Genomic DNA, 25,883 nt, shown 5'->3' with positions numbered 1-25,883 from the left:
GCTATATGCGCACGCTGTCTGAGAGATGCCGACACGAAGCCGCCGCTCACAGAGCGCATGAATACAGAGTTCTTTTTGCTGCCTAATTAGACTTGAACGGTTAAATACACATACTTGTATCAAAATGCCTGTCTTTGCAAGTATCCTCATAAGCACAGTCTTAAGTTAACTTAAACCACTGAGAAAGAAAACATACGTAGCAGTGATGTTAATCAAACAACAAAAAAAGAAAATCGCTCAATGCTCTTGACTGACTTTTGTCTTGCTTTAATAAGATTAAATATATATGTAATTTACACAGTGAAGATATGCAGTGTTTTTATACATGTGATTACTTTATACGATTCATATAGGCTACTATTTATTATTTCTAGTGCTTGAAGTTTTTCAGGTAGGTCTATTTATTTTATCACTGATTATTTACTTCAGTAAGATTTTTTTTTTTTTTTTTTTTTTTACATAGGCTAGTATGTTTTTTGTGATATTGAAATTGGTGACAAGAATTATGAATTTTCAATGGTATAAAAAAAAAATTAATGATAAAAAAAACTTAAAGCAAAAAAAAGTAAGACAAAGTAGAAAGTAAGAGATTAGGCTTGCTACGATAGTCTGTGTTACACGGTTTTCAGTCGCAACACCGGTTTCATCACTTGCCCACTGCAAAAAAAAAAAAGCAGTATCCGTTTTTTTCTGTCACCAGTTGACTAGCGTTGTATGATCACACTCTTATTAATGTCATGTAAGATGTAAGAGCGTTGTAAGTCCTGCCTATCACACACACACACACACACACACACACACACACACACACACACACACACACGACCCACAGAAAGATGCGCGTCAGTATCGAGTTCTCTTTCGGGCTTGAACAAACCATAACACACACAAATGATGCCAAAATGTCCGTTTTGTCGAGTGTCCTCATAAGAGCAGTCGTAAATGATTTAAATAAAGTCTTAAATGAACGTAGAGATTTGTAAAAATGGGACGTGTGTCAGATCACGTCTCTGTCAGCAGCGGCTGGTCTTAAAGGCACAATATGTAACTTTTTTGCTTTAAAAATAGCAAAAATCACTATATCTATGTTATATATTTTTTTTAGTTGTGTACTTGCATTATCCCGACTGTTTCCAACAACTTTCAAACCAGGAGAAATTTGTAATTTAATTCGAGAAACGTCCCGTTTCTTTATTTCCGTTTTGTTGCCGTCAATGGCGTCATATCCGCATGGTCCCTGGTTTCCACTCGTGCTGCCATGGCAACCAGAGCTATGAACCAGAGCCGTCTGATAGTAACCAAAGCGACTGACGTGGACCACTGTGTAGTTCGCAATGTCTATTTGTACGCTGTAGTTGTTTCGTTCAAACATTATGGACCATGGCAAGCAGACTTTGGATAAAAAAAGGAGAACTAAAACGAGAATCAATATCAGCGCGGTGTTTTCGAGATGCCGAGAGCTCCCATAGACAGTATATAAACGAGAGCTCCATGTCCGAGACTTTGACCGCTTCTACATGTACTTTATTAAACAGGTGAGCACATTTACATAAAACTAATCAATATTGTTATATAGTTCAACAATGATAAAATGTAAGAATATGATCTGTATGTTATTCTAATGTTGATCTAGCTTACTGCTAGTCTCATACAGACAAACTAACACATACATTTCAACACATTCAAATGCAGTTTAGTGTGATGGTGTAATGTTAGACCAAGTGAAACAGCGCTGCGATACCTCACAAGTTTAATTTGTCTAATAAACTGACCTGTGAGTAGTAATTCTGCGTGTAGCTCGGTAGAATGAAATGTCCATATTCCTTTTATATCCGCGGGAGCTCTCGTCGCGTTTGGAGCTGATAGCTGTCTCTTAGCAATCCCGAACTGCTTCATATCACAGTCATGATAAAAGCATCGATGTATTCAGTCATCCATAAACATTATTAGATCGGTTGGCTTGACGTTGACAAGATCCATAATTCTTAGCAAATGTTGCGTCATCAATCTACGCCTTTGTTATTGTAAATAGGTTAGCGACCCCTAGTGGTGAAAAATGCCATACTGTACGTTTAAAGTGTCATTAATGTTAATCAAAGAACAAAGGTAAGAGTAAATTACTCACTCAGACCCGGCGCCAGGAGGATTATTATACCGGTAAATTATAATAACTCCACATACATGTTAAACCGTTTAAATGTTAACTCTTCGTGTGCACGCTGCTAAAAAATGCATTTAACATTTAAACGCTACCTCGGAAGCTACCGATAATCTACAGTGTACTTTTTCCAGATACCAAGCTATAAATCCATCACCATTCATTGATGCTGGGAATACTGTCATAGGGGTGGTGTTTTAAAGGTACACCCACAACGGGATAGTTTTCTCACATTTACAGCAATTTATTAGAAAGCTCAAGGGCAGATCTCATCCGTAATCAGTTCCAGTTTCTACCAACTTCGTCTATTGGCTAAAATCAAAGGCTTTCTCACTCCGAAAACTCTGTAAATGGCTGTTCATGCATTTATTACGTGTCGGCTAGATTACTGCAATTGCTTATATTGCGGTATATCAAGCTTTCAAACAGCTCGTCTTCAGTTAGTCCAAAATGCTGCGGCCAGACTTCTACATAAGTGTCGCATATGACCACATCTCTCTGATTCTCAAATCTCTACACTGGCTGCCAGTTCGACAGAGAATAGATTTAAAAATTCTACTGTTTTTAAATCTCTTCATAAGTTAGCTCCTGCCTATCTCTCTGAAATTGTTCACTCCTACACTCCTTCCAGAAGCCTAAGATCCAACAACCAGGCTCTGCTGGTAGTCCCTCGCGTTAGACTCAAGCGTAGAGGAGAGCGTGCACTTGCGGTGGCAGGGCCACGACTCTGGAACACCCGCCTCTTGAGATTAAATCGGCCGCTACTCTGTCTGTTTTCAAGTCTCTGTTAAAAACCTGTTTTTTTTTCATTATATTGATCTATTCTCTAATGGTTGGTTCTACTATTTTATATTTGAGTTTGATACTATTTTGCTTTAGCCTGACGTCGTCATACTCAATTCTAGTCAGAATGTGAGTCTGATACTTCTCCATTGAGCTTTGATTATGGGGCGTGTTTCAACCGAACCAGGAAAAAAAATTCCTCTGCACTCAATTGGATAGACCTACAACCAATCAGAGCAACGGAGTAAGTGACGTATGTTTTTCATTCATGTTTCCGATCGCGGTTCTCTGTTCCTCTTTTAAAATTAATGCGCTGTCGATATCTTCTATAACAGACGCGATGGCGGAATCTACACATGATGTTTTATAAACAAATTTCAGGAGGAGCACATTCAAATAATCAATCCAATCAACCGTCTATCAGCATGAGAGGAAAGCATATATTTATTCACTCGGTCAACTCACCTAACATGACAGTTTTCAGCATCCCTGCACTCACTCTCGGCTTGTTCTTCCACAGCCAGGAATACGGGGGAGTACTTTGGGTTCGGGCCGAATACCGAGCCCGAAGCCTCTCCTCGGACAGCACGCCAAATATGCATTTATTCTATCTGACTTATTTGTAAGCGTGAACTCGTGAAATCTCAATTCTTCAGCGGCAGTCATTTGAATTCAACCCAAGCGCTCGTTGATGACGTGGATGATGACGTTACCGTTGCTTATCTGTCCATCATCGTATAAAGCCCGCCCTGACAATTTGATTGGTCCGAACAATTTTTGTTCGGGCATAATAGCTCCTCAACGGAGCGAGTCCAGACCGAACTTCCCGACCAAAAAAGATTGTGGGCGGGGTTCGGGCTGGCACCCAGGCTAATTTTGCTTTTGATACTCCTGTTTTTACATTCTATATTTGAGTCTGATACTACTTTGCTACTCCTGTTTTACTATTTTATATTTGAGTCTGATCCGGTTTTATCACTCCTTTTTTAAGGTTTCGCTTAGCTTTGCTGCTCTTATTTGTGTTTTATGTGTTATGCAGGTCTTACTATATTTTAATCTGCTTGTTCTGTACAGCACTTTGATCAGCCTAGTGGCTGTTGTAAATGTGCTATTCAAATAAAGTGAACTTGAACTATATTCACCACATGTAAATAGAAGTAATATGATTGCTAACAGTGAATGGTCTGCAAAATGGTGGGTGTAGTTAGCGACAACAGCCTTTGTCAACAAAGCTATTTGCATTTAGTGTAAACAGACACCACCAGAAAATAACAGTTTGTTCTCAGCTTACATTCTCTACAGCCCAAACATGCCCACGTGCATCTGGGAAAAATAGATAAATGGCCAAGCACATATGCTTTGATCATATGACTGAGATCATTCATGTACAAATGGAGACAAACAAGTTTACTATAGCCAAAGTGTCCAAATACTTGTTGGGAGTGTATACATTTTGTTGCATTAAATAAAATATCAACGCAAATGCCATTAATTTTAAAAGGTAGCACAAACACACTTTAAGTGAAATGCATAGAAAAAGAATGATTAATAACAATCCTAATAATATTCTGCATGACGCAAAACCTGAGGAACAGGCCAAAACAGCATCTCAGGTGTGATCAAATAAAGGTCTAAGGCCCAAACTAAGCTTGATTTTCTGCATCACTGCATTTCAAATTTGATCAGATTTGTAACACAAATACAGTTGTATTATCACTGTTACCACAAGTGACAAACTATTTTCTCGGCAAACTATGGTCAATTCAAAGTTAGTTAAAGTTGTTTTTATATAGGTTATATGTATACAATTAGTTTTAATTTTTATATTTAAATTATTTCATTTTAGTATTTTTTTTAATATTTGTGTTACGAGTTATCCATTTCTTTTAGTATTACTGTTAAGTTCAATTTATTTTTATAAAAACATTTTTAGCTTTTAATTTATTTTCAGTTCATTTTAATGTTTAAATCTAAACTTATTTCAGTGAGTTGCAAAGACAACATTTATATTTTTTATTTAGTTTAAGTTTTCTGATAAGGGGCGGGTTTAAGCAGGCTAAATTTGGGATGGGCGGTATGACAATATATATTTTGGCAATGATATGAAGAGTATTTGGCCATGTTCACACAGCAGCAGAATACGGTTGTCAGTTCTGTATTTGAATCCTTAATATGGTTACGTTCACACACAGAATGGTTATTTATGGGAGTGACAACCGCATTCTATAACCGAACTCACACCCGTATATATTCAGGACTCACAACCGCATTCTCGGCAAACCCGTGCTGCGTGAACGCCACCGCACTGGACAACTAGTTGTCCGTCACGTCATACAGTGCCAGAGAGTCGCTCTGCTAAGGGGTTTTGTGTGTGGTTTTGCTTTCGGTAACTTACAGAGATGGAGATATGAGCTTTCTCATCTGAAGGTTTTAGATCCAGTCACTTTTCTCCACCGGAAACACAACAATTAAAGGGTACGGCTATCGTGTTTGCGCATTGAAGCTTCTGTCAGTTAATTAAGATTTGACAGAAAAACTTGGGGCTCAATTGGACTCTTGTCATGTCAAAAGTGATAAGACTTTACAGTTTTATGGACGTCGCCAACTTTGATATTACTCTGATATTGATCTTACACTCGCTATGGTTACTGGTAAGAGAATATAGGCTTGACTCTCATTGCACGCTCACACAAAGTATTCGAGACGCTGCTATAAGTTGCTGTGTGAACGGGACATTTCGAGACTCAGATCTGTAAGTAAATGAGGTTGTTAATCCCAAAAATGTACATTGTGAATGTAGCCTCTATCGTAGCCTATTTCATAGCAGATAAAAAGAGGGACGTGACTGATGTTAAAAAGAGTTAAGCAAAATAAGCCATGATTAAAAATCTCAATGCACACTCACGCTGACTCACATACATGAAGTGTGCGCACAGAAATCCGCCTCTCTCAAGGGCCTTTCAGACTGAGCGCATTTAAGCAATGCGAATGTACGTTGCGATAACATTCCTGAATAGACACAATAGATCCCTATGGAGCTATTCACACTGGACGCGATCAATCGCAGCGCGACAAAGCGAGATTTTTGTTTTCGACCATAGTGTACATTTTTTTCCCCTATTGATGACATGAGCAGTCCAATTAGATTTGAGCTTACCCGAGCCGCTGCTGTTGCACAAAAGTGTGAGAGTGGTGGCGCTGTTTTGAAAACCTGAAGAAAAGTATTCCGGAAGAGAGAAGAGAATTTTGGGTGTTATTGGTGTCTGAGAACAGATTTATTCTTACATGTTTTTTTATACAGATGATCATTTCTATTCATTTTCCACTGAATTATGCGGTCTGAAGAGCTTGAACCAGCGTACCTGTTTTCTTCCGTTAGAGAGCTCATTTGCTTAAGAGCTGTCAATCATATTATGTGATTATAATTCCTGCCCTTCCAAATGACGACGATGTGTTCATTTCCGCACGGTTCCGCACAAACAACTGAGAGAAACGTTTCTACAGATGAAACATGAAGCCAAATATGTGATTACAATGATATATGCTATGTATGTGTTTTTCATGTGGCTCGGGGTATTTTATAACTATAAAGAATGAGAAATGCATACATAAGACATGCTAAGCAGGTGTAGCATTCAGTTTATTATAAAATGCTACAAATAATGCATGTCTGCCCAGCGAACGAGAATAAAGCAAAATGGGAACTACAAGAAAGAACATACACCCCTGGTAAATATGATCCAAGATGGCTGTAAAAATGAATCTACATTGTTTATCCTTTTGTTTTTTCCATTCAAAAAGTTCGCAAAATCTAACCTTCCATTGATGTAAAAGAATTGAAAGTAAAAAAAAAAAAAAAAAAAAAACATTATGAAAACAAATGTTCTCCAAAACACGTTGGCCACAATTATTTGCATCCCAAGATTTTTTTATGAGTAAAATATTTCTGAAGTATATTCTCATTAATATTGCCATTTTCTAGCACACCAGGGTGAAGTATAAATATGAAGAAACACAAAGGCCAAATTCCCTTAATCATCCATCACAATGAGTAAAACACAATGAGTATGTATATTATATACATTGTGTGTATGTATATATACACATACACACAAAATCAACCCCTACATCACCACATTTCTCTCACCAACTCTTTCATCCAAAAACAAACTCCAGCATATTCAGTTGTCAGACACGGCTGGAACTTCAAACAGGACCTGCTTCTGTGGTCAGATGAAACTAAAAAAGCTTTTTGGCAGCAAACCCACCAGATGTGTTTGGTGCAAACAGGAGCCGCTTTCCGACCAAGTAGTTACAAGAACTTAGTTCTAGGAACTGTCCACTTCTAAACAGTTCTAAGAACTACTCTCCCCCAAACTCGGTTTTGCTGTTTGCGTTCGCACTGGCCAAGTGGCCATAGGAACTGGCAGGAGGGGTAAGGGAGTGACGCAAGCACGGTGACTTTTATTTTGACGGCGCGACGGACCTTTATTTTGCCGGTGCTGAGAACGCCAGAGCAAACAATGCTGGCATTCTCTGTGTTTATTAGTTAGCGATCTGTCTAACAATACTGTTTAACATGTTATTAGATAGAACTGTTATAGAAAGTAGACAGTATATAAAAAAAAGGTTATTAGCCTATCGTTATGCCGTGTGGTTGATGTCCAGTGTTGTTAGCTGGGCAGATAAACAATCATGTTTTGGCTTGGTCCCCTCAAAGTTGCGTTGGATTTTCTCTTCAGCATAAAGGTATAGAGACCCATCTATTACTGTTTTCCATGTTTGTATAGTTAGTTTATGGAGTAAATATAGGCTATAATCTAGGGGTGCAACGGTACAGATAGCCCACGGTACGGCCCGTACCTCGGTTTTTGGGCCACGGTCTCGGTTCGGTTTCGGTACATGTTTTGTGTAGAAAGAGACTGCTATTTCATCCCAAAAATATGTTTTATTTTTCTTATGAGCATAAACAGAATGTCACAGTAGGAAGAACATCAATGTATGGAATAAATTAACACTCAAAATATTCAAGTGGATCCCAATTCCAAACCTTGATAACTGGTATATGAAGTGATCAATGTGAAAGAAAAAGTGCACTTTTACATTTAACAAACAAATTAGCTTGTGCTTTGAATAAAAAAAAGCAGAGCAAAATAATATAAAAAAAAATACTGCATTCAGGATACAAAGTGCAATGTTATTTACTCATCCACTATTGAGAGATTCTTGTGCAAAAAGATGAGTCTATCAACACTGTCTGGTGCAAGGCGAGACCGGTTGGCACTAACGATGTCCCCAGCAGTGGCGAAAATTGTCAACTTTTCAGAATGCCGCTAGCGCACCGTAGGTCACGTGACAAGAACCAACCAGAGCGCAGCTGATGGTTGCTTTAGCAACGACAGACGCCTCCGGAGCGCAACCGCCCTAGCACTTTGGAAAAAGGAGAACGTGGCGCGCCTAGCGTTTTCTACGCGTTTTTAGGCGCGATATGTGAACGGCAAAAACTAAAAGGATCAGCGCGAACTCAATGGCAAAACCGAAGTCCCGCGGTCCCTGCAGGGCTGACCGAACGGTCCGGGATTTAACCGTGTACCGTTGCATCCCTACTATAATCTGTGTGTTTACATTCTAGCTGTTTTAAAAATGACGGGTGCTTGTGTTCCGCGTGTGTTCGGTCAATCAGCGTACACTAACGTCACGGGTAGTTCCTATAGTGCTGGTTTAGACCCTACTCTGAAGTAGGACCTAAATTAGTTCCTCCAAATGGAGTTCCTAGAACTAAAATTGTTCTTAGTTCCTGTGGTGCGAACACGCCGACATCCGGGTACTTTAGCCAATAGTTCTAGGAACTGTGAAAAGGTTCCTCCGGTCGGAAAGCGGCTAGGGATAAAAAAGTACCCCATGCCCACTGTTAAATATACAACTGGATCTTTAATGTTGTGGGCCTATTTTTCTGCTGGAGGTCCTGGACATCTTGTTCAGATACATGTACATGGTATCATGGATTCTAGCAAATACCAATAAATTAGAGAAAATTAAAACCTGACAGCCTCTGCTAGAAATCTTATAATGGGCCGTGCTTGGATCTTCCATCAGGACAACAATCCAAAACAAACATCAAAATCAACACAAAAATGTGTCATTGAGCACAAAATGAAGCTGCTGCCATGACCGTCCCAGTCCCCAGACCTGAACCCTACAGAAAAGTGGGAATCTGAAGGATCTGGAGAGATTCTGTATGGAGGAATGGTCTCTGATCTCTTGTCGGGTGTTCTCCAAACTCATCAGGCATTACAGGAGAAGACTAAGAGCTGTTATCTTGGGAAAAGGTGGTCGCAAAAAGTATGGAATAAAAGGGTGATAATTATGGCCAACATGTTTTGGAGAAAAGCATTTATTTCATAATGTGATTTACCCCCCACTTTTAAATATTTTACTTCAATGAAAGGTTAGATTTTTTATTTTTTTTTTAAATGAAAGACCAAAAGGATAAACAATGCAGACTTATTTTTACAGACATCTTTGATCATATTTACCAGGGGTGCCAATAATTCTGACTACAACTGTACATGAGGAAACCACCTACTGTGCAGGCTTGAATTAGCTGAAGGCAATCAATCATTTCATGTTCAGTGTGAACGCTCCGTTTGTCAGCCTAGCTTCGTCGTGTCATGCTCAGTGTGAAAGGGCCTTCGGACAGCACCAAATCCCAAATTCAGTTCTCTTTCATGGCTTATTGCACTTAAATGGTGAAACACACACACACACTTATGTTAAAATGCCCATTGTGTGGAATATTCACAAACATAGTCGACTGTCTTAAATGAAAATAAACAGTTGGGCAAAAAACCGATATTAGAGCCCGACCGATATATCGGCAGGCCGATATTATCGGCCGATATTAGGCATTTTCAAAACTATCGGTATCGGCATTTATAACGGCCGATAAATTAATATTTCAAAAATAAAATAAAAACGGACGAAACACCCTTCAACCATGTTATGAGTGTTGCCGTTGTATAGTTTGTCCACCAGAGGGCACTCTACACCGTCCCTGTTGGCAACACTCGTGTATAACGCGCCACACATTCAGCAACCTGTTGATCCAGCCAGAGTCGGGCAGAGAGAACCGCGAGTGAGATCAGCGGTGAAGTGTGTTCATGGTGAGTTGGTAACGACTCACGAGACATACATTGCTTGAATAACAATTAAAAGAACATCCCTATCAGTTCTCTTAACTCAAATAAGGATGACAAAATTCGTGACTCATGTCCAGTTTTGCTGCGGTTAAATAAGCCGAGAGTGAAGCGGAACAACGCGACGTAGGCTATATTCACATAAAATGTTAACACTGCAGTTCACAAAAGTTCATAATGAGCATGTGCTTTAATGCTTTGTCGGTTAAACATTTAATTTTAAATGCTGATGCGCTGTTCTAACGAGTGCGTTTCTCAGCGCGTACATGTGAAGCTCACATGCACTAAAAGCCTTTCTAGTACCAGCGGCGCCTGGATACTGGACTAAGTTATCTTTCGAGTATTATTGTGCTAGTACTGTTAAATACACACAAGATTTACATAAACAATGTCGGTTGTCCGCTTGTCAAATGTGTGTACATTAGACGTGTCATGCTCAGCTCTTAAACAGACAGTAGCAATTGTAAACACATTGCCGCTTGTCCTTAAAGGGATAGTTCACCCAATAATAAAAATGATCTCATTATTTACAGGCACTCTAATGTTGTTCCAACTGTATTAATTTCCTTCTAATATTTTTCTAATATTAATAGTTTTAAGAATGTGGAACAGTAGCTGGTTCCCATTGACTTCCAAAGGAGAAAAATATACTATGGAAGTCACTGGGGTACATCAACTGTTTGGTTACCCACATTCATCCAAATAACTTATTTTCAACAGAAGAAAAAAAACAACTTGAGAGAGTAAATTATGACAATTTGAATTTGTTGTCAATTTGAATGTGAAATTGTTGTTTTTGTTCAAAGGACTAAACGTTTAGTCTTAAAAAAAAAATCTTAAGTTTGTATTTTTATACATTTTATTTATCAGAACTTTAATATATTTTGATGTTCCTCTGTTCTGTTGTGACAATACAAGAAACAAGTTTCTTTTTAAAATGCATTATCATATTATTTTAGTTAAAACTCATAAATAACTACAAATAACTAATGTTAGGGAAATTTGTTAATGTTTTGTTGCGCGTTTCTGAAAAAAAAAAAAAAAAATATCGTCCGATTTTAAAACCAACAAATATTTGTACCGGTATCAGCCTTCAAAATCCTTTATCAGTCGGGCTCTAGTACCCATCAAAAGTTTGTACACACCAATTGTAATGTGTGTCCAAACTTACTGTAATATAATACACATAAATAATATTGCTACTGTATTATAATATACATAATATAATATAATAATATCGGCCGATATATCGGTATCTGGCTTTTTTTTTTATCGGTATCGGCATCGGCGCCCAAAAATCCATATCGGTCGGGCTCTAACCGATATGTAGGCCATCAGTATATTCAAGGGGTTATTCAATTCAAATTCTACGAGGTTCGATCTCTGTATTTTTTCCTTCCCAGCTGAGATCCGGACAATACTTTTATTGGAACTCTTTTCCATCTGGGCACTTTGTAAGTGAAAATTAAAAAAACCTAAACAAAATATTCATCAAAGATGAGGATATTGGGTCCCGAGAGCCAAAGCAGTGGCGTATCAATTTAAAAAAGTAATATTTCATCAGTTGAGCCGAATCGGGTATGAATATTTAAAGGTAAGATGAGATGAGATATTTATTTGGCTATTATTATTTTTACATTTAGACACTAGGGATGGTAGAAAAAAAATCGATTCACCTAGCTATCGCGTTTCTAAAATAGATTTAGAATAGACTTTATTTTTGTCCTTGCTTGTAGATGAGGTTGACAGAAGTTAGCCACTTTCCTTCCAACAGAGGATGAAATGTGTCGTTATCTATGAGTGTTGAGTGACGTAATATCCCAACTGAAAGCACTGAAAACCCCTCGCGCTATGCTGAGAGAGAGAGATAAGACAGTAGAGCTGCACGATTCATCTTTAAAAGACTGTGATCTCCATTCAAACACCCAATGCGATCTTCTTCCAATTTGTCTGTCTATTAAACCTTTGAACAAAATCATATCACAACATTCAAAGCTGTGTTGGCGCTGCCGCTGACCCAGAGAGAGTCGTCATGAAACAGCTTCACAAACAGTCTTTTCAACCTTATAGTATCATTATTTCTGTGATGCAATAGTTAAAATTATCATTGAAAAACTTGAATAAAAGTTTAAAGTTCAAATATGAACACTGATGTCTACGATAGCGATCAAAATCAGCTTTTGATAGAAACTTGGTGCTTAAAATAATGCATTTATCGATTACATTGTTTTCGCCACTATGTGGCAACAAGTGACTGTTAAAAAATTTATTTGTTATTGAATCATTTATTCAAGAGAATGTAGTATTGTATGATGCTTCTGAAATAAAAGTCAGAAAGATGATTTGTTTTTGTAAATATGACTCATCTTATACATCATGTACAGTCTGTATAAGTGTATGATTTAACTTTTCCCGATGGTCTAGTGTTAAAAAAAATTGCAAAATAGAATCGCAATACTTGTATAATTAAAGAATTTAAAAAAAAAATGATCACATCCTGTGATATCCTACAAACAATGTTGATATTGAAGGATATGGAAACAAATAAAGTGAATGTAATGTAGGCTATGCAATATATTATGTGCAAAAAGGTAGTTAAAATCACACTACATTCTAACATTGTAACATTACAATCTAAAACTAAAATAATGCTTTTGTTTTTAAATTGACTAAAGGCTAGGGCTGCACAATTAATCGAATTACGATTACGTAATCGCTCAAAGCCGCGATTACAAAAGAAAATCCACTCTGCGTGCGTGTGTTTAGAGCATGTTATGTTATGAGAGGCGAATCATGCCAACTTCAGAAAACACAGCACAATAGGAACTACCAGGCAGTGACGCAAGTGTACGCTGAAATAAAAAGTCTTTCACCTCAGAAAAACAGACTTTCTTGTCCTGTCATACGTTATACTGTGCTCGTAGCGCACACTCTTCTATTGCACGCGCAAATGTGCCGGCGCGCGCTGTGTATCGCTTAACTGTATAAAGAGCAAAAGAAACTACGAGCATGCAACGTTGTAAATTAGCTAAGTCACGGAATAAAGGTAAAATACCAATAAGTCACTTTACTGGTACGTCGTGTGTTAGCTGAGAAGGATTTGCATGCAGGGATGATTTTCATTCTATTCACCAGGAGCATTCTCCATGCTTCATTAACAGTTCTTGTTAGTACTGTGTATTCACCACGGTAACTGTCGTTTCCATATTATTAACCCCAAAATGCCACTTTATTTTCACTTTGTTATATTTATATTTTTAAATGACTGTGGTGGCTCATACCAACATTGTATTAACAAAAACTAGTGTGGGACTGCTATTTAATGGCTTTAGCATAGGCCTAATGTTTATTTATTAGTAGTCTTTACTATTAGTCATATTCTTACAATTAATGTGTATGTTAAGTAAAGGGGGACCGGTCTTGTGTGTGTTAACAATTTTTGTGTAAACATGTATTATAATACGCCTATATATATATATATATTAGGGCTGTGTATCACCAACAATGTCACGATACGATACGCATCACGATACTAAAGCCACGATACGATACGTATCACGATATGGATCAATTTGGAATTTCAGAGTTTAGTAACAATAATATATGTTTATTTTATAACCAGTGTTATAACAGTTGTGATCACTGAAAAACCATTTAGTTTTTGTCATAAAAAACGAAGAGTTAAATGAAATAAAAAACTTGTCACAAAAAAGCTTAAAATGGCTTTTCCTTCAGTAGCGCAAATAAATACAATAGAATAAAGATAGCCTACCAATAAAGAGAAAACTTTTTGAATAGGTCTAGCACTAGTATTCAGAAATACTAGAAACTGAATAAAGTAATCAAATGCAAAATAAAACAGTAGTATTTTAGTCCTGATTAAATTAAATACATATGCTATTAATCCAAATTCTTCAAATTAAAACCATCTTTTGTTGTTTTGACAACAATATTAAATGACAGACACATATGGCTTCTGTCCCTTTAAGAGCTAGTGCACGGATCCTGATTTCGTTATACTGTCCCATCATGCGTTTATGCTGAAGACATAACCGACTGTGTTTAGAGGATACTCAAGACCGAAATGTTTGACATAATTTTGCGGGTTTTTGTTTGTTAAAGTGATATAATCCGCGAAAAATAACTTTTGTTACTCGCAATCTGTTTGTGAGCGCGTCGAGTATAAACGCCTCGTCCGTTTGGGGAGGTGCGCGTGCAGGCAGCGGAGACTTGCGCTGCGGAGCCAGGCGAAAGTACAAACAAGGCTTCACGCTCTTTGTGAAGTTTTAAATTGACTGATCTGATTGTATAGTCTGTGTGGATTAATTTACTCATACAATCTACATGCTAAAGTGCAGGAATGATTAAAATTATGCGCAATACCCGCGCCGAAATTCGAGCCCTGATTTGGCTCCATAAGCACAACAGTATCGATACGGAAGCTGCTGTATCGATACGCGCATCGTCAGGAGTTCATGACGATGTATCGTTGTATCGATATTCTGAGCACAGCCCTAATATATATATTCATTCAATGTAAATTGTGATAATCATATTTAATAATCGCAATTACAATTTTCAAGGGAATAATCGGCAATTATGATTTTTGTCATAATCGTGCAGCCCTAATAAAGGCTAAACTAAAAATGAAAATAAAAACAAAAGCACAAACTAATTATATTAGCCTGCATTTCATTACCCCATTATAATGGTCACTTCCATAAAAATATACTTAGGTTAGGTTTAAGAATCCACATATGGCACATTTATTGTCTCCAACAACAAATATTTCAGCAATATGTATATTTTAGTCAGAATTATTGCGCTATTATTCTATTGTCTTCCGTCTGTTTGGCGCGCATGCGCTGTGGCGTTCATTCACGGAAGCTTGAATTTTAGTGGAGATTCACTTGCAGAAGGCTCGTCCTCTCCTGACAGTGAAATGGACATATCTGTTTGACTTTCTAACATTTACAGATGAAGAATATACCTGTGAAATGTAAGTTAAGCTCTGAGGAAAGCACCACATCTCAAACACATTAAACAGTGCAAGTATTTATCTGTCAGTCAGCAACAGTATCTGTTAGAGCATCTGACAGGGCAAGCTGCTTAAAACTTGTTAACTATATCTTACCAGTTATTTTGAAGCCCTTAATATAAGCTTATGTCATGTCTAGGATAAATTGTAATTGTACTTTCACTGCAGGAGCTCACACTGCATCCTCAGCTATTGTTCAGATGTTCTCGTATCAAACTACTGTACGGTAACGGTATTGCCTCATTCCATATCGTTTCAAAAAAATATATCGATATATCGTACAAACTCGATATACCGCCCAGCCCTAATGTCTAGTGAAAGTAAACAGTTGGGTGTAAACCGGATGTGTATCAGCATAATGGATTTGTGCGTTTGGTCTTAAAGTGACAGAAGCCTAATTAACCTGATTTGACCTGCCTGTGTCTAACCAAACAAAAGACAAAATAACTTGCTGCTCTTTAATGAATAACTTTTGTAGCTCTAATAAGAATAAATGTATATTTAACTCATATAATTTAGAATACATGCAGTATTTTATTTTTTAGATTCGATTATTCCATTTCTAACTATGTTAAATAAATTGAACTTGATTTCATTTAACATGAAGTTAAATTAATTTAAGTTGACATTAAGTCCCTGAAAAATTTAGTTGAATTCATATTTTGTTATATTGAATTTGTCCTATTGTTCGTAATTTACATCTTTGTTCTTATTTTCTTATTTCTCTTTTTTTCAAATCCTGTTCGATTTGAGACATAAGTGTTTACTGAATCGATTGTTAAATCGATTTTCCATGTCTAAAGACGTTTCCATTTTAAACACCAAATATGGGCAAATCCACGGACAACTAACAGGCATCAGGACGAACGTAAACAGTCAGCAATATTCCTGTTGATTTATTGGCGTGAAGTTTCGTGCACAATGACAAACAGGAGTGCAACATTCTCGAAAAACAATAAGCTGAGTGGACTGCCATAACATAAATGAAAAACATTACTGCAGTCTTCAACATGGCTGTGTTTACGATTAGAAATGTCAAACAAATTTTGCCTACGTAGGTGATTGTTGACCGTAGCCCGAATCTGTGTCTGTATGCATGACGAGACTGTCTGAATACCGGCAGAATTCACATTTTTGTAGTAAAAAGAGACACATTATGCAGAAGTATAATTTGCTGTTATGTGTGTTTGTCAGAGTTGCTGTGTGACGCGCGTTCGCTGCGGGCGTATCGTGACGAGCTGGACGCGCTCCGAGAAAAGACCTTTAAAATCGATTCCCTGTTTTCGTTTTTGAAACTTGTGTTGGTTGGTCCGATCAATTGTGCAACCGATTTTCGAACGTAAAGTGACAGCCCTACTTTATTGTGAAATAAAATTTCTCATATTGTGAAATAAGATTTTGGTCATATCGCCCACTTTTCCACCATAACAAACATGTAACATGATTTTCAAAGCATTTCTAAGAATGCTGATTTTTAGAAGGCAGCTGACTGACTCGAGTGGCGAATGGGAACATGGTTTGTGTAACATTAGCATTACATTATTAGCTGTTTGACACCATAGTCAAGCCAAAGGCTAACCATATAAATTACTGTTATATGTCCGACATTGGCCTGTATAATTCTCTCTTCATCTTTTTCTGAATCAGTTTCTGGTTCAAACATATATGACTGAATTAAACCAATATTTCCACTTGCCATTGCGTAGCGTTTACTACAGTCGAGTTTATTTAATTTGTATATTTGTATTCCTCCAGTTTTTTTGTATTTGCTTCTTTTTTCTTTATTCTTAATAACTACAATTAAATAACAAAAATAGCTACATCATGATATAAATATTGCCCACCGCTAGACTAAATGATTGGAGAAGTCTACCACCCTCTTGAGCACTGAAGTTTGTTACCGCAAGAGCATGGCAACATGCATTTGCAATGTGTCGGCCAATTACGCCTGTCTGCATTTGCAGGACTCACCTGTCCCTGCAGTCTCCCAGAAGAACCGGCGGCAAGGGAAGAGGTGGAAGTGTTGATGTCTTCATCACGTGTGCGGGACTTTGTGTAGATTTCTGCGTGGGGCTTTTGGAGCGAGAAGAAACAGGCGTCACAGTCGCTGAGGGTGGAGGAGCTGGCGGAGGGCTGTTTAGAGGAAGAGGAGGAGGGGATGAGAGAGGAAGAGGAGGAGGAGAGTGCGCCGGGAGAGGAGGAGGAGATGAGAGAGGCAGCGGAGGAGGACTGGATAACGGGAGAGGGGGTGGAGGAACCACAGCGGGCTCCTCCGCAGTAACAATGTCTGGAGGTGGGGAGGGCGGTCTCTGAGGCTCAGGGGGAGGGGCCGTCTCTAGTGGCGGCTCAGTGATTTTCACCGGGGTATTTGCCACATTGGAAGTGTTCAGGCGGAGGGAGGGCGAGTTCTTGGCGGCGGCCGCCTGGCGCTCTTTCTTTCTCCGCGTCAGCTCGGCTCCAAGGCTGGACGTGATCGGCAAACGTGAAGACGAAGGGGAGCGGCTGCCTGGGTGACCGCTGTGGGAGGAGCCTCCGCCGGATCCTCCGGAATATAAAGAATGTTTCTTAGTGCGAGAACGGGAAGAAGAGCGGCGAGAGGAGTAGTGAGGAGAACGGCTCCGGGAACGCAGAGAAGGCCTGGGGAGGAGAAACAAGAGAAATGTTTTAAAATCAGACACGTGAACTTGCTCAAATGAACTTCACGACGACGGACAATAAATGCAAACTTTGTCAGAATGAAAACATCTTTAAATTCATCTCTTTTAGAGCATGACCCTCAACCAGTCTAATTACACAGGGTTAAAACAGAAGACGCAACAGAAATGTTTCCATTTTTTGACGTACAACCAAGTGTAATAGATGAAATGAAATAGGGAACGTCTAAATAGTTTGTCAGTGACCGGACGGACGTAACAAAACTAACGTTAAATTAGCGCTTCTCTGATGAAATTCTTCGATTTTGATGATTCAGTATCTATTTCATGCACACAACATGGATAAGCTACAACAGTTACTTAGTGACTGTGTAGTGACTGACAAAATTAGCCTAATTTCTTGATTTTTACCACTAATGATCTGGTTTCTTAAATCTAAAATCTTTTAATCTAGGTTGTTTTCTGTTGATGTGTGAACAAAATTTCACGTATTTCACTTTTAATATGAAGGAAAGTGTCAGCTTTAAAATTCTGTTGATTTTATAGCGAAATTCAAACAATAAATGTAATTTTGGCGCACTTTTATACGGAGTGACAGATCACTGTAGCCTCAGTTTAAGTGGCAGCATGGATCAAGAGCATGTGAACCGATCATCTCATCCTCACTTTACTAGTTACAGCACGGAAGAAACGTGGGCAAACAAACACCAGAAGGTATGTGGAAAGATACTGTACATTACAGAAATTAATCCCATCTCATGCAATCGCTCAATCAGTGTTTGAAAAAACAACTTGTAGGCTACACAATGTCACTTAACGTTACATTTACCTCAAGAAAGCTATTCAAATGTCCATAAAATCATTAGTTAGCTAGAAAAAATAACTCTAGAAGAGCATTTTACTAAATATATGCACTGTACTACATATTCATTATATTTTTAATTAACCCGTTAGTGATGCCTTCATTATTTAATGTACATTTAAATAAATCTTTCATGAAAACAAGTTATTAACAGTGTACAATGTTTATATTTCTCAAACAAACTGTAGTAGAAACTTTCTGTTATTAACAAGTTCATATAAAACTTCCTAATGAACTTTGAATGTGTTCAACTCAGTTTTAGCTCTCTGAGTGATGATCATTAAATAATTAAAATAATTAAATATTAAAACAAGTTTGAATAATTATTTATTTACTTTTGGTTTCAGTTTTCAGCCAAGTGCATCCTGAATTTTCAGTTTTGTTGCATCCCAGGAATGGATTATCAAGAAAAAACTTGGCGAATTGGATCTATGCATGGTTTTGTGGATTGGATTTTGAGATATAGGCGCTGTACTCAAGTGCAGGCAGATGAACATGAGCTTTAAGCAAGAGGGGTTTTAGCAGACTAAATGCTAAGACAAATCCTGAATACATCAGCAGAGAGAAGTTGGTTGTTTCACTGGGAGATTGAGTAATGACATTTTATTAAACATCACAGGTAATTTTTTTTAATAAAACATGCACGGATAAATTGTTCACAATATCTATAGCACTAATTTAGAAAATAAATAGGGTGGATTTTCATTTCATACTGACTTTAATAATAGCCGATAATACAGTAGTCAACATTTGAAGTGGATCAAAACCTTTCAAAGTTTTTTGATGTCTTAGAACAACTTTTATGTTCCACTTCAGATGTTGACTACTATAGATACATAGGCTTTTAGTTAATGAAATATGCTGTCACTTTTGGTGTTTTTTTGTGGTGCTATTGATGTGTCGCTAAAAATGTTGCCCTTCAAAAAATATGCTTTGTAAGCTCACCATTTAACAGCAGGTGAGCGCTGGTCACTTGAAGGAGCAGCTGGCAATAAGTTGCCATTAGAAAAACTGCAGAATTACAGTAACCTAACTCTAAATCTTATGGCAAACTGTGAACATTTTAATTCTGTAACAGAAAAACCAATTAGAACCATTTGAGTATCTAAACGAGCTAGAGCTGTTCATATGTGAGTAATCAAATATGTACACCAAAAACACCTTTTCTCTTAAGCCCCGGGACTGATCCCGGCAATGTTACTAGGTCCCCATCAATCCCGGGATGTGTTTGCGTTCACACAGAAGGCACTCTAGCAATTTTACGGCAATTTCCCGGGATCAACGCGCTGTGTGAAAGGGGCTTTATTTACACATATTTTCCACAATGCACAGAACCTGACAAGAGTAGGTGCAGTTCTGTGCTTCATAGATCATGGTGGTGATACGTAAATTAAAGCCTGCAAGGGAAACCTCAGCTAAATATAGACCTGCAATACAGGAAATATGGCATGTCGACATTAGAGTGAGATAATGAGGAACAGCATTTTTCATACTCACTAAACTATGCAACTTTAAACACTGTAAAGCTGACAGTACAATGCACAAGAGTTTTCATATGAAGACGTGCTTTAAAAAAATAAAATTGCACTGAATATCTAACTGATATCACAGTAATAACATTACCTGCTGCAATAAATTCACAATTACTAAGTGAAATGAGCTGACAACTTATCAATATTGCAGTTTAAAGGGATGTTTTGTGACTATGTCCTTTTTAATGATGCATTTTAATGTGATTGGGTCTATGTAACTTTGTACAGCACTCTGGTCAACTAAGATTGTTTTAATTGTGCTTTATTGAACATTGATAGTTCACCTAAAAATTGTTTTTTTTTTTTTTATTTCTCACCCTCATGTTGTTCCAAACCTGTATGAGTTTATTTCTTCTGTTGAACACAAAAGATTATATTTTGAAGAATGTTGGTAACCAGACAGTTGATGGACCCCATTGACATCCATATAGTATAGTCTGGTTACCAACATTCTTCAAAATATCTTCAGTTCTTATGTGTTCAGCAGATACAGGTCTGGAACAACATGAGGGTGAGTAGATTTATTATCTCTTTAAGGTATCATCTATGAATACTTAGTATGCTAATAATCAGATTTTTACACAAGCAAAATACATTTCTTTATAAAGATAAACAAATAAAATTGTGGCACTCTCTCAGCACAGTGTATACAGCCTAATGAATTTCAACTAACTTACCTGTCAACCTGTTAGTTCAAACAGTATGATGTGAATAATAGTATTATAACTTAAACACCGAGGTCACGTTTGCAATGACATGCATTACATCTGGTCAGATGCATCCTTTCTTTAAAATAAACCTCACTGATTTTGACATTCCAATGCAATAACGTACGTGTGTCCAAACAGTATATGATGCACATGTGTGAACCGAAGAGTGCTTTACTCACCTGGACACGGGACTGGTGCTGGATGAGCGTCGGTTGCCGTAGGGACTTCCAGGTGAGTGTTTTCTGCTCACATACGGACTCCCATCCTTCTCAGCGCTTGAAGACCTCCTCCTCCCGTAGGGGCTCTCGGACCTCTGCCTGCTCCGCCTGGGCGGCTCCCTGTACGGGCTCGGGCTCGCGGCCCTGCGCCTGGAGGAGGAGTAGCTGCTGTTCTCGTGCTCCGCAGTGGAAGGACTGTCCGCTCCACTCCTCCTGGACTGGCCCTTTCCTTTAGGGCTCGACTTGTGGCTCTTGGCGGCTTTCCGATGACTGCGGTCCTCCTCATACTCCTCGCTCCTCCGCTTGTCTTTGCGAGACTTTGATGATCGGACGCTTTCCTTGCTGACGGAGGAGGACGCGGAGGAGGCGCTGCTCCCGAGACTGACCGCGGACTGCACCGCACCTGATGAGAGAGAGTCAGCGGCCTTCTTGCCACCGGACTCACCGGGGCGTCTGGATGTAGACGCAAGGCACGCGGCTGGGCTCGACTTCTCCTTGGCCTTTTTCCGGCTCTCTTTGCTCACTCGCTCCCGGTCCTTGCTGCTCTTCTTTCCGCTTTCAGCCCTCTCTGCAGACTCCCTGACCCGATTCGGGTCTTTGGACTTCTTGCGGGAGCGCTTGTGTTTGTGAGCCCTGTTCTCTTTGGCAACCCCCGCCTCGCCGTAGTCCGACAGCTCTAGGCGTTCGGCGTCGCCGCTCCTCGCCGGTTTCCCGGTGGCGGGGGAGTCCAGGAACGTGTCCGAGTCGGAGCTGATGTCGTCGTACTCCACCAGAGGCTTGATGGCGCCCACTGCTGGCGGCGCGGCGGCAGCGCACACGGAGCCGGGTTCGGCCTCGTGTTTGGACTTGTTTCGTTTGTGCTTGGAAGAAGTGGACGAGCTCGTCGTTTTGGTGGGATGCCGACCGGGCCCCGCGTGCACAGGCTGACCGTCCTCGGCGGCCGCCTGCAGCTGCTGCTGATGATACAGCGATTCAGCCTTCCTCTTGGTCCCATGCAGGCGGTCTGATCCAGGCATACCTCTGTCCTCCGGAGACGCGGACCTATGTGGTCAAGACAGCACATGAACAGCAGAAATCGCTCAGTATTGGGTAAAAGTGTGAAATCTTGCCAGACGAAAGAGTCGGATCGAAGCAAAACAAAGATGCGCACGCGATTTAATGCGCATAGGTTATCCACAACTTATCCCCGGTCCCGTGGCGTCTTTGAATCGCGTCCAAATATATCCAATCCGAGAGTACAAATTCAACAACAAAAAATGATTTTTTTTTTTAAAAAAACGATATGTCTTTCACGATGGCATCACTGGTTGTTTGTTTCCAGGGCGCCTCAAGCAGCGCATTGCGCTCGCGCCTCTCGGCTAGCTTTAGCTAAGCTAGCGTCCCTCGAAAAGACAAAAAGAAAGAAGAAAAATACAGGATGTCCTTGTTTTAGATTGTTTATCCTTGTTCGATATCAAAGCCTAAACAGATGTTTAGCTCTCCTTGCACACGGTTTCTGAGCTTTGAAGCAGTAAAGCTCGCTCTGAAGGGATATTGTCCCACATAACTGAAAATAAAACTTGACCCGCTTGCTTCTTGTTCACATATTCGCTTTAATGTTCAGTGTAAACTCTCTGTAGTTTCATATTCATCGCAAATTATCACATATTTATGTGTTAAAATTGATTCCAGTTCACTTAAGCGGCTCTGGAAAGAGACCAGACCTAGAAATTGGGCGATGTTCGTGGATATAAAACCCTCCACGGCCCTTAATTCAGAGAGAATTCACTTCATCCATTACAGCCAAAAATTATGCGCAGCCTCTTCTGCGCATGCGCGGTTTAAGCCCATCCCACGGAAAAGGAAATACCAAAGGCAACACCATTTAGAATAGAATGTATTATAAATAACGCCCTTTCGCATAAATAGATTATTTCGTAGGTAAATAGTGAAAACTAAGCAGGAAGTTTATTGTTCACCTATAAAGTCGCCTGCTAACCTGCTTCTGTAGAACAAGATCGCTGTCAATCTTCATGGTAACTAGGCGACAGCCAATGAAAAGAGGCAGCTGTACCCCGCCTTCAATCGCGCTTCACTTGAGCTGGACTTTGCTCACCTTTTGATTCCTTAGGTTTAAATGTGTGTTATATATAAATGTATTCAATTTATTATGTAATAATAAATTGATTTAATACGTTTAATAATAATAATAATGTATAAGACAAAATAACAATACCGACACTATTATGTTATTGTAGCACGTGTAAAGTTACAGACTCTCCCTTCGTAAACAAGCATAAACATAATTTCCAAACAATTCCCGAATCAACCAAAGCAAGAGGCCTTTAAATGTTTATGCCAATTATACCTCTCCACATTATGAATATGGATTTTTTATTTATTTATTATTTAAGTATAACATTTTTATAATATCACAACAATCGCCCGATCATATAAAGAACTACGTTATTTAAATAATATGCTGTTAAATAAATGTAATTTTGCAACAACTATGGTTATATTAGCCTTGTGTAATAAATAAATGAAGGGCAGTATAATTTCACCTTCGTAAGCATTCATAAACGGCGAATGTTTGCCGAGTTCGCAGTTTCCGTTTTGTAGTTGAATAACAGTTGATCAATTTGCTGTAGTTATCCGTATATTTTCCAAAAAGCTCGGTATTTTCACATGTCAACGTCGCGCATAGATGACGTCAGAGTGCGAGTCCACGTCTCCAACAGTGATTACAATTCTTTTAAAGGCTGTTACATTTATAAAAGCAAAATCTGATGTGATAATGATCACTTCATACATTGCTATTGCATATACATTGCCTATTTTACATACATATTAGCCTACATATAGGCCTACCTGTACATATTATTTGTAAGCTAGTGTGTGTGGTAAACCCTACAATATGGGTAGGTTACAAAATGTCTCCACTAAGATGGCAATATCCAAAATATATTTGTTCCATCCTTGCTCTTGTGGGGACATTTTTTGCATGTCCCCACGACGAAAACAGCTTATAAATCAATTATGTTTTTTGAAAATGTAAAGAATGTTGAAAGACTTCTGTGATGGGTTTTGTGTTAGGACATAAATATACTTGTACAGCATGTGTGTGTGCGTGCGTGTGTGTGTGTCAAAGAGTTTTTATTAATAAGGGGCATTCCTTAATGATAATTTTCTTAGTTTTGTAAATGATGGCATGAAAACACTTTATGATTTTTAGCATTTCTCGTTGATTTGTGTTTAAACATATCAAAGATTAGTGACTTTAGGATGGTTAGTACATGTACTGACTATCAAGAAGTTGTATGCAGTCAATATGGGGGGGGGGGGGTGATTGTGTCTGAAATAAAATGTGGGAGATGAGCAAGATTTCAGTTTAATGGAGCATTTCATTTTACCATCCTTCTGAATAAAACAATAGAAACCATCACAGACGTTCTAATGGTTTCCGCTAAAAATACCATTACATAAAGTACGAACCATCAAAGCGTTAACCATGAAAACCATCACCTAATGGTTTCAGTAGCAGTGTTGCCAAGTTTGCAGCTTTCCCGCAGAATTGGGCTATTTGTAAACTATTGCTGCATGTTGATTCCCCCCCCCCCCCAGCGGTTTAAATGTTTGTTGTAATTTTAATGCACTGAAATGCATGTATTCAAATATTATACATTCAACCAATGATACAATTGTGCTAGATTATGGATTTTGCGAGAAAGCATTGGAGCTCCCAAAACACTGTTTATTAGTAATTTTCGAGATAAAATTGTGTATAACGCATAAGAGTGACTGTAAAATATGTATTTTAGGTTTGGGAATGGCATTTGTTGTGTTTGTGAGTTTTGATAATGGGTCACTAGGCTTGTTTGGGGATATTTTTGATTGGCCTTTGGGCTGGTTTTGTTACACAGATCTGGCACCCTTGTCCTGCAATGTGTTTTGGGCAATATTCCATTACTATTTAATTATTTTTAACATGCCACCAATAGAAGGCAACAAATCACCAGTAGAGACCCACATGGACCGTTACAGTTCCCATTAAAACCAATACAATTACATTATAATCATTAAAACCATTACAAATTCTACTAGGGTTTGCATTGTTTTGTTTTAGCAGGAAAAGTTCTATTCATGCATATATAGTTGTTTACTGTTCTGCAAAATAACTAAATTGTAAAGAGTAGGGAAAGATAATTATGAATATAATATAATTCATAGTCAATGTATATATTTTAGATGTATTTCTTTATAATAATAATGTGTAAACCGCGGTGCTCGACCATTCGGTTTCATTTGTTTGGGAAAACGCTGCCTCGTGTTACCACCACGATTACGTCAAATGACGAAGGCCATCTTTGTGTTTTTATTGGCTAAGACCGCTGAAAGAGGAGCTGACGCACCAAACCCGGAAACGAGCATAACAATAACATGAAAACAAATGATTCACAGTCTGTACACTTTTCATACAACATTACAATAAACTATTGCACTTTTTCCAAGTAGTTTGCACACATTGATCCGCACAAATATTTGGATTTCCTCAGAACGCCAAAGAAACTAACTTTATGAGTAGAACTATAATACACTGAATTCATCTAAAATGTAGCTCACATATGTATATTTTATATAAATAATAGATAATATTACCAGTTTGGTAATATGACAACTAAAAAACGGGTAATATTATATCATAAAGTAGTTATATTCGACCTTAAATACCATGAACATTGTCCACAGACAA

General features: G+C 38.5%; 1 protein-coding gene across 1 annotated transcript in view; it reads right to left on the bottom strand.

The window, feature by feature from the left end:
• Positions 1-22,957, bottom strand: part of cdk12 (cyclin dependent kinase 12) — a 48,574-nt gene extending 25,617 nt beyond the window's left edge. The window contains exons 1-2 of the mRNA XM_081377363.1: positions 21,113-22,957; positions 17,147-17,812 (exon numbers count right to left, since the gene is read on the bottom strand). Of these exons, the coding sequence (XP_081233489.1) occupies positions 17,147-17,812; positions 21,113-22,167 (1,721 nt within the window). The 5' untranslated portion in view covers positions 22,168-22,957. The remainder of the gene's footprint in view (positions 1-17,146; positions 17,813-21,112) is intronic.
• Between the last annotated feature and the right edge of the window lie 2,926 nt (positions 22,958-25,883).

Source organism: Scardinius erythrophthalmus (genome assembly GCF_964197995.2).
Source record: "Scardinius erythrophthalmus genome assembly, chromosome: 10".
NCBI lineage: Eukaryota > Metazoa > Chordata > Actinopteri > Cypriniformes > Leuciscidae > Scardinius > Scardinius erythrophthalmus.
Note: the sequence above shows the minus strand (reverse complement) of the source record. Positions and strands in the feature narration are given on the sequence as shown.